This window comes from Nylanderia fulva, unplaced genomic scaffold (genome assembly GCF_048542155.1).
Source record: "Nylanderia fulva isolate GAGA-0341 unplaced genomic scaffold, ASM4854215v1 Scaffold4, whole genome shotgun sequence".
In the NCBI taxonomy this organism is placed as follows: domain Eukaryota; kingdom Metazoa; phylum Arthropoda; class Insecta; order Hymenoptera; family Formicidae; genus Nylanderia; species Nylanderia fulva.
The window spans coordinates 7,917,432-7,928,323 of record NW_028190476.1 but is presented as its reverse complement, the minus strand read 5'-3'; the positions used below and the strand labels follow the sequence as shown (position 1 = coordinate 7,928,323).

At 24.4% G+C, this 10,892-nt stretch overlaps 1 protein-coding gene across 2 annotated transcripts; it reads left to right on the top strand.

The window, feature by feature from the left end:
* Nucleotides 1-2,082: 2,082 nt before the first annotated feature.
* LOC146721917 (uncharacterized) lies at nt 2,083-9,181 on the top strand. Of its 2 annotated transcripts, XM_085485995.1 has the most exons (7): nt 2,083-2,348; nt 2,890-3,080; nt 4,336-4,373; nt 4,509-4,689; nt 4,770-4,839; nt 4,955-5,020; nt 8,942-9,181. In XM_085485995.1, exons 1-7 carry the CDS (start codon nt 2,193-2,195, stop codon nt 9,041-9,043), a joined length of 804 nt encoding a protein of 267 aa, XP_085342121.1. In that variant the 5' UTR covers nt 2,083-2,192; the 3' UTR covers nt 9,044-9,181. The 2 variants fall into 2 exon arrangements, with proteins under 2 accessions (XP_085342121.1, XP_085342120.1); XM_085485994.1 differs by having other exon boundaries at nt 4,336-4,689.
* The last annotated feature ends 1,711 nt before the right edge of the window (nt 9,182-10,892 follow it).

The window sequence follows — 10,892 nt, the reverse complement described above, 5'->3', positions numbered from 1 at the left end:
CTACCTCAAAAAAAGGAAAAAAAAAGGTGCAAAAAAAAAAAAACAAAAGGAATAAAAACCAAAAAGGGGAAAAAAAAAAGGGCAAGGGGAAGGACCAAAAAAAAAAAAAAAAAGGGGCAAAAAAAAAAAAAAAAAAAAAAAAAGAAAAAAAAAAAAAAAAAATAATATAAAAATTAAAAATTTTTAAAAAAATTATAAAAATTAAAAATAAAAAAAATTAGAAAAAAAAAAAATTTTTTTAATTAAAAATTAAAAACCACTGCGTAATTAAAAAACAAAAGTTAAAAAATTTTTGTATTTCGTGGCTTAAATACTTTGATTTATAATTTTCATTATTCCTGGCGACAAGAGCTACCACAATTTTATGTTACACGTTATTTCTTTATTATCAGAATATAAATATAAGATATATAAATAAATAATTGTGTGGAAATTCAATTTTAATTTTGTTTCTTAGTATTTATTAAATTTTTTATAATATGAAACAATCTACACCACAATTTAACATATTTGTAATGTTTTTTAATATATTTTACATACTTTGTAAATTTAGCTCATCACACCATCTAGACTTTATTGGAGCTTATGAAAGATGTTGCTTCCACAATAAATATAATATTGCTGGACACATCTCGCACATGAAAAACTGGGATTTGGAAAAGCATTGTCCCTGTTATTAAAGTAGAACGAAATTATGATGATCCTAAGAATCGAACATTTGTATGGATAGAAAATATCGACACATTAAAAATGAGTGCATTCCTATAACTTTACTACGCAAACGTCTCCCGATTTAACAATTTTACTCATCATTTGTTATGCAAGCGATGGGAAATTAAACGTTTACTAGTACCATTGAAATTATCATTACCATATAAAGAACATGGTTGGATGATATTCAATATACAACAAATTGGTAAATATCGACAAATCATTATGACTTATTTCACACACATAATTGACATTATTTTATATTTTATCTATTTTATTCGTAAGTCCTATAAAATCCGAGATATTTATTTTATAACTATAATAATAGTTTTAAAATGTTTGGTGTAATATTCTGCATTATATATATATACCTATATATATCTATATATATATATATAGTATCTATATTATTATGTACAAGATATACCTAGGCGTTTGCTAAATAATATCGTTCAATATTAATGTTATATTTTTACAATATTTTATTCAAATAATTAGTAAAAATCATTTAAAAAATAATTATATTTATAAAATTAATAATAATAAGTGCAGCTAACATACAATTTTTGTAACGTTATATCTTACGGCAATTATATTGATTAGCATAAAAGAATTATTATTTATGCACAACTAAAATCATAGTTTTATTTTCTGATGTATAACGATATCTTGCACAGTTACATTTTCTCTACTATTTCAAGTATTAAGATGACATTTTTATAATTATTTTTCTATATATCAGGCCCGTAACCAAGAGGGGGGGGGGGCAAATGGTGGCAATGCCCTCCTCTAGCATCTTTATTTGCCCCTCCTGGCTACTTTAAATAGAGTGCTAACGCCACACAGACAAGTTATGTTGTTTGGTCGGGAAGCTAATCTAACAATATTACCTTTTAAAAAAAAGAAAACTGAAGCAATCGATATAAATGTTTTCTTACGAATTTTCAACGAAATAGCTCGAAAATTACAATTATTTTAAAATATTAATATTTACTTAATTGTAATTATATATATATATATATATATATATATATTACTGCTATATTTTATATTTTATTGATATTTAATAAATAATAAAAAATAATGTATTTTTTGTGCATTAGAAAAAAGTTTTTGAGACTGCCCTCTATTTGGGATTTTATTTGCTCCCCCCTGATATAATAGGCTAGTTACGGGTCTGCTATATATATATTTGAATTTTATTTATATGTATTAAATTTTTGATATTTTTTAAATTTATAATTTATATAAACAAAAGTATGAAACAAAAATTGAAATAAGTTTGAAAATAAATATATATTAATGATAAAATTATTAAAAACAAAAAATTGATGAAATTTATTTATTATTCAACAGAATATTATCGCGTTAACTATGATAATGAGAATTGGGAAAGAATTTCAATTTATCTAAATTTTGGTGATTACACGAAAATTCATGTTCTTAATCGTGCCCAAATTATCGATGATGCATTTCATTTAATGATAGCAGGCCAACTCCAATCCCGTATATTCTGGAATATCATAAAGTATTTACATCGAGAAGAAGATTATATAGCATGGTATCCTATGTTTAAAGCTCTGGAATACATGTATAATACTTTTCCAATATTGACAAAAATAGATGAACATATTACGGTAAAAATTAATAAATTTCAATGAAAATATTACATTTTAAATATTTGCATATACACTCATTGATCACAAATAATTTAAATACACAGAAAAGATATATATATATATAGCAGTGCTTAAAATTTTTGTCAATAAATGCAATTATATTGAGTTCATATCAATATTACAATGTTAGTAATTAATAAAAATTAAAACATAAATAGTTGAAAAAAATTTATTATATATCTCAAAAAGATATATATTTTTTATCTTATTTAAAAATAAAATATAATTAATAAATAGTTATGAAACTTTAATATCTTTTAAATATTATAAACATTTTGTACAAATTAAACCATATATTTAGCATACATGTACATATATGTATATATTTGAACGTATTAATAGGTAAACTTTCGCGTCTATAAGTAAATTTGTACATATGTATGTTTATTTTATAAAAAGAGAAAATTTTAAGAATCTCTTGATAAATAACAGAAAAATATAATAATTTTTAAATACAATAATAATATGAACAAAGAAATATATATTGAACGATTTTTAGTCTACAGTAATAAGAGCATTGCATAAAGTACTTGAAATAATTAAATATGATGAAATTGATGATAGTGACGAACTTAGAATATGCTTACGACAAGAAGCTGCAAGATGGGCATGTTTTCTCGGTGACATTGATTGTAAGAAAGAAGCCAACAAAATTTTAAGCCAACATCTCCAAGATCCTACAAAACACAAGTAAATATTGTTATACTAGCCTTTTCGACCCGCGCAAAACGCCTCAAAGCCTAGTTTCCCAACACTGACCCCGCTATTATTAGTTTTCACACAATTTTTTATTTTACAAAACCTCTTTGTATACAACATTTGTCGTAAAAGATTTCGGATTTCCTTTAATGTTGCAAATTTTTCGGGGTGTGCGACGATGTGGTTTTTAAGTACTCTTTAGACTTTTTAAGTCTGTCTGTATGTCTGCCTGTCTGACCGCGAACTACTTTTACACTTATGTACTGATTTTCGTGAAACAAGTACTAAAATTTTTTTTATCTTTTATTATTATTTTTTTTAAATTTTTTCGGTCCATAAATATGCGATTGCGTGGATGGGTGCGTGGGTAATGAGTGGGTGGATGCGTGAGTACTGGTGTAAAAATTAAAAACCTATATCGTCACCATCTTTGAAAAATATTTTCATGCGATAAATTTGTGAATGCGTGGATGGATGGAAACTTAAGAAAAAATCACATCGTTACACTTCCTGAAAAGTTTGCAAAATTTTAGTACCAATTTCGAACAAATCCATAAATATGCAATTGCGTGGGTGGGTGCGTGGGTGGGAGTGTAAAACTTAAAAAAAAACCACATAACATTCATCTCCGAAAAAATTTGTAACATTTTGGTATCTGTTTCACGAAAATCGGTTCATAAATGTGAAAGTAGTTCACGGTCAGACAGACATACAGACAGACGGTGCTTATATATACAGGGTGTCCGGTAACTAACGGACCAATGATTAAGGGTGGATTCTCTGGCTAATTTGAAGACGATTTTTCCTTAGTAAAAATGTTGAGAAGTCAATAATTTTCGAGTTATAAGCGATTGAAAAAAATGGGTTTTTTGAAAACTAAACGTTTTGGAGTTAAAAGTCTAACATAATTACATTCTTCAGTTAATTTCAGGTAGAGTTTACTATGATAAAATTTTAATTTGAGGCTTACTTATAAAGATACATAATGACAAATATTGGAAAGTTGTAAAAAATGATGACTTTTTTCGACATTTTCGCTTAGGAAAAATCGTTCCCAAATTAACCAAAGAATCCATTTGTAATCGTTGGTCCGTTAGTTACCAGACACCCTGTATATATATAGATATTTTTAGCCTTTTCTAATCAAATTCTTCTGTAAGTATCGTTTATAATGTTCAAATGATTTGATCAAGATATTCATATACTAATCTTTAATACAAAAATTTAATTTTTTGTTATGTTTTAGACTTCTGCCATGGTGGAAAGAATGGACATATTGTAAAGGTTTGAAAGCAATTACCAAATATTTCATAAACATTTTTTATTACCAGAAAAGAAAAGTGTGGGAAGAAGTAGAAGATGACATTTGGAAATTAATGTATGATATAGGATTGAAAAAATTGGACACTAAATTTTTAGAATACTTGGCTTGCCCTGAGAATACTGATGTCATCATCAATTATTTAGATTATATACAAAATTCTACAGAACAGGAATATCAATATCTTCTTAACAGTTTCTTACATGTTATTACAAAGCATGCGAAGAATCAAATTATACTGGAGTACATATTATATCATTTTAACGACATAAAAATAAAGTAATGTGACATATTTTTATAAATTTTTATATAAAAGTTTATTATATGTATTATATATACATTTGTTTTTTCGTTTTTAGACATGCTGATATAACTGCAGCATTAATTATTATTATTATTAATAATGTATATTCTGAAAATCGAACTCAGGTAAAAGTTTTACTTGTTTATATATGTATACAAAATGTGATAATAATGCGATATTAATAATTATTATTTAATGTTTAAAATAATTTTGATAATACTAAAAAATAATATATTTTAGCGTATAAATAGATACGTTGAAAGGTTATTAAAGGTCAACGCAAACCCAACTGATGGAATAGGAAAGGTAAATTTAGTAAATATTATTATAAAAAGCGAAAGAAAAAGAAATTTTGTTCTATCTAGGGATGTGCCGGATGTCCGATAAGTATCCGGTATCGAGCTTTTTTACAATCCGGCTGGATAGCCGGATAGTTAATCTATCCGGTAAGTATCCGACTATTCAGTACTAATCGCTTATTTAAATTATTTTGCACTATCCAATCGATCTAGTGATTCGATATTAAAATGTTAAATATAATGAATAATAAATTAAAATAAAATGTTAAAAAATTTACATAAACCGAACAAAAATTAATTCGCATTCACAATAACTGTATACAAATTAAAAATGACTGATAAAAATATTTATTTATTTAGTTAAATTAATCGAACGTTTAATGAAATACAGATATATTACAGATTAAAATATGTTATTTTAGTCAATGTAATTAAAAATACTTAGTTTTATTGTTTAATTTTAAATTAGAGATAATAAAACAACATGAGCCTATTACGAGCTATTGTTAGCTCGTAATAGGCTCATGTTGTTTTATTATCTCTAATTTATAAATTAACGAGATTATTCATTCATTTAATTTATATGTTTAATTTTAACTTTAATTATTATAATTATTAAATTTTTATATGTTTATATAATAATATATATATATATATATATATATATATATATATATATAATGTAATGTAATCAATTTGAAATATTATATCTAAGATTATTATTTAACAATTAGTACTGCATCTTTTCAATAGTTCTGCATCTTCAATTTATGATATTAATTGTGTAGCAAGATATTAACGCCGGATTAATTTTAAACGTTTAAATGATTTGAATGAGTCATCAATATTATCAACATAAAATAGTTATAAAATAAATATAATATTGAAAGCTTGTTTTAATAAATTAATAATGAACAAATTAACAAAAGCTGTTTTACGAGCTAAGTATTGGATGGAATTTATTTTAAATTACGTATACATCTATAATCCTGAAATGTGGAACGTTTCGACGTTAACTTGCGTCTCTTCAGCAACAATATATTAAATTTACAAAAAGTTGTTACAACATCACTTCTTCTTTACGGTGTCAAAGTATAGACAGGTGTCATTTGAAAGTATCTGTTACAAACAATAGATATAACTTATATAAATTTGCCACTAAATAACTTACTTAATCTTAGTAAAACACACTCACTAAATTAATTAATAGAAAGAAAAATCAAATTTTATACTTTTACTTTAATAAATACGATATATAGGTTCTCAGAGTGTCACACATTTTTAACCCAAACTTATATACACCTTCATACCTTGAAGGACAGATACGCAATGAGAAGAAATATTTTTTAGTATAAAGAGGGAAAGAAAATCGTGAATGCGCATGTGTGATGAAAAACAGCTGACAATGAGATTAAAATATTCAAACTTTAGTTAAGCCATCCAGAACCGGGAAATACATTTTATCTAATAAATCTAAATCTTCGATTACATTCAAACTACTTTTTTGTTCTTTTATGCAGATTATTTCCGAAATTAATCTTTTAAAATAATTCGGTTCATGATCCATGACTTTAATTTTTTCCCAATTTATAGAATGGTTAAAATTTCTTATATGTTCTGTAATAACAGAAGGTTTTCTATAATGTTGAACCATATTATTTTTGTGTTCTGTGATTCTCATCTCTAGCTTTCTTTTAGTTTGTCCCACGTATGATGCTTCACAATCCTTACACTCAATTCTATATATTACATTATTCTCATTTGTTTTTGGTATTGTGTCTTTATATGTACCTTAATAAACTTATTTAGTCTGTTAAAACATCTGAAACCTATAGTAAATTCAGTGTTTTTAAAAGATTTACAAACACTCTTAGTGAGACCCTTAATATATGGAAATGTAATAAACTTTTTGTCTTCTTTTTTATTAATGTTTTTTAATTTGTTGTAATTTAATTTTGTAAACAATAAATAATTTAATCTTTTGTTTACATGTTTAAAAATAAAAGGAATAGGATAACTATCATTTAATAGAGTGTTAATACTGAATATTATATTTTTTTGATGAAACTTTGGGTGGGAGAGTAATACAGATCTATCAATCAGACTATAAATTGAACCTATTTTATGGCAATTTGGATGGTTTGAGTAAAAAAATAAATATCTTCCTGAATAAGAGTTTTTATGAAATCAATCAAGAGTTAACTTATTATTCTCAACAATTATCTTTAAGTCTAAAAAGTTTATACTACGATTTAACTCAACTTTACACGTAAATTTCAGTTTTTCATGAAAAGAATTAAATATGTCCAAAGCAAACTGTAAATAATCTTTTTTAATAACAATTAATATATCGTCTACATAATGGTAATAGAATTTGATATATTTGTCAATTTTAAAAAGAACTTTATTTTCCAAGTCTTGTAGTACGATATCAGCAACAATTGGTGATAATGGAGAGCCCATTAGAGTACCGAATGTTTGTTTAAAAATTCTATTATCAAATTTAAAAGATGTGGAGTGAAGAATAAATCGTGTCAAGTTTAAGAACTCATCTTTAGGAATATTAGTATGGTCTTTTATGTACGACCACATGTTTTCAATACCTAACATAGCTAAATCTACCGGTACATTGGTAAATAAAGACACAACATTAAAAGACGATAAAATATAAGAATCGTCGATTTCCATATTAGACAAAGTGTTATATAAGTTAAAACTATTTTTTATATTGCTCCTAGCTGGTGGAAAACTTATATTAAGAATGTGCTGAATAAAATTCGTTATGTCATATTACAAAAAAGTGGTTTGAATGTAATCGAAGATTTAGATTCATTAGATAAAATGTATTTCCCGGTTCTGGATGGCTTAACTAAAGTTTGAATATTTTAATCTCAGCTGTTTTTCATCACACATTTTGCGCATTCACGATTTTCTTTCCCTCTTTATACTAAAAAATATTTCTTCTCATTGCGTATCTGTTTTTCAAGGTATAAAGGTGTATATAAGTTTGGGTTAAAAATGTGTGACACTCTGAGAATCTATATGTCGTATTTATTAAAATAAAGGTATAAAATTTGATTTTTCTTCCTATTAATTAATTTAGTGAGTGATAAAGTTTGAATATTTTAATCTCAGCTGTTTTTCATCACACATGCGCATTCACGATTTTCTTTCCCTCTTTATACTGAAAAATATTTCCTCTCATTGCGTATCTGTCCTTCAAGGTATGAAGGTGTATATAAGTTTGGGTTAAAAATGTGTGACACTCTGAGAACCTATATGTCGTATTTATTAAAGTAAAAGTATAAAATTTGATTTTTCTTCCTATTAATTAATTTAGTGAGTGTGTTTTACTAAGATTAAGTAAGTTATTTAGTGGCAAATTTATATAAGTTATATCTATTGTTTGTAACAGATACTTTCAAATGACACCTGTCTATACTTTGACACCATAAAGAAGAAGTGATATTGTAACAACTTTTTGTAAATTTAATATATTGTTGCTGAAGAGACGCAAGTTAGCGTCGAAACGTCCCACATCTTAGGATTATAGATGTATAATTTAAAACAAATTCCATCCAATACTTAGCTCGTAAAATAGCTTTTGTCAATTTGTTCATTATTAATAATAGTTAAATTATGTGAAATAGTAACAAATGTACACATATCTATAAAAAAAACTTTTTTTACTATATAACATAGTTAAATTTAATTTTTCAGTTTCTTCGCGTAATTATCCGTTTATCCGATAGCCAAAGATGGCAAATTATCTTGTTGTCCGGCAAATTCACTATCTGATTATCTGGCACATACTTAGTTCTATCCTATTAATTTCTGAATACTAATTTTATGTTTTATATTTATTTTGTTTATTATATAAAGAGTATATATTGATTTCATTGTGCAAATCTTTGTTTATATATATTAGAACATATTGCTGAATTCTCACAAAATTCGACGAAAGCTATCAATTCGCAACAATCAAATCAAAAGACAGAGACAGTATTTTGATAAATTTTTCCCTTGGTGAAAAATATAAAAAATTGCAGCTTTGCATGAGCAGACATACTTCATTTGAATAATTTTTTTATATTGTATGTACTATTTACTTTACTACTTTAATTATTATTGTTTATTTAGATATATTACTATTTGATGCTACTGTATTTACAAATCATTATGACTAAATGCATCAAGTTTTTTATTACTTTGCGTATACTTACTTGATGTAGTTCAACTATATATATATTATTGCCTGTATTCACAAGTAGACCATATAATATTACTATATATATTTTATTGTTAGATATAAAACAAAAATACAAATGTATAAATATAAATTATATATATATATATATATATATATCACATTTATTTATTAATTAAGTTTTATAATAAATACTCAAATAAAACACATTTTATAAGTTTTTATTATAAAATTAAATTATAAATGATATTTGCATATTTCTCTTTGTTTTCTTTTGATTTCTCGAATTTTCTACTAAACACACACACGCGTGATTTAATTCTATAATATTCTACTCTTTATTGAAAGTAATGAGTTATTTATTTGAAACTCTAATGTGAAATATATGCTCTTTTATTTATAATCTCTAAACCAGCCATAAGTAAAAAATCTAACATCATGTCTTGATTGTTGTTCAAATAAAATAGCTATTTTGAATTAATAAAAAAATTAAATAATTAAATATTCTACATTTCCAAAAAATGAATTCTTTTTTTAATATAACAATTAAGATTTAAAGTATTTTTTAATTTATATAGATAAAAAAATATTTTTGATATATATTTTATTAATCTAAACCGTTGAAAATGAATGGTGATAAAGAATTAAAAGTATACGTGAAAAAATTAATTTGTATTTTGATACGTATGATATCAAAAAACCTTACATAATTTATTGATCTCGCAGTCTACTTAAGATGAATAACAAGCAGTAATTAACAGAAAGCTATTACTATGTATATATTCTACAATTAAATTCATTTGTTTACAAGGAAAATAGAAAAAAATTTAATTTACATGCAAACATCAAACTTGTTTCAATTTAATCGAATGATGTATTATTTTTTAACCATTAATTAAGAACGTAAAATTTATCGTCTAGACTGATCAATTGCATAATATAATAAAAAAAAATTTTTAATAAAAAAACTTAAGTGTAAATATTTTTTGTCAACACAAACGTACATGTTAACGCGCAAACAATTTATTTAAATATTTAAATACAAAAGTTATATTTGTCTTAATCAATAATCAATATCTGTATTACACACACATCTATAAATTATCATAAACTTTTATAACAAACAACATATAAATAAGAAAACAGAGTGTCCCATTTTAACTTTCGGGTTAAAATTTCTCAAAAGTCATAGCTTTTATCAAAAATGTTTTATATAAAAATTTAAATCGAATCCTCGTATTTAATATTAAAAATTGTTAGAGTTGCATATAGTCAAAAAATGAATGCTTTATGAGATATATTATGTTTTATCTTGATAATAAAAAAAATATGAAATATCTCGTAAATATATATTCATTTTTTAATAATTTTACCTAATAATTTCCTGCATAAAGTAATGAGATAAATTAATTGATGCAAGAAAAATATAATTATATAAAAAAAACAATATGCATTTGCAAATAACAAATTTTTCTTATTATTCTTACACGAATGATGACTCGAAATCGCGAAAATATCCACCTGGAATTAGACTATATACAACATATATATATATATATATATATATATATATGGGGCATTCCACGTATTATTAAATTTGTTATTATAATTATATTTAATAAGAAATAAAATATGATATATTTTATTTTTTTCGGAATAAGTAATATAAATT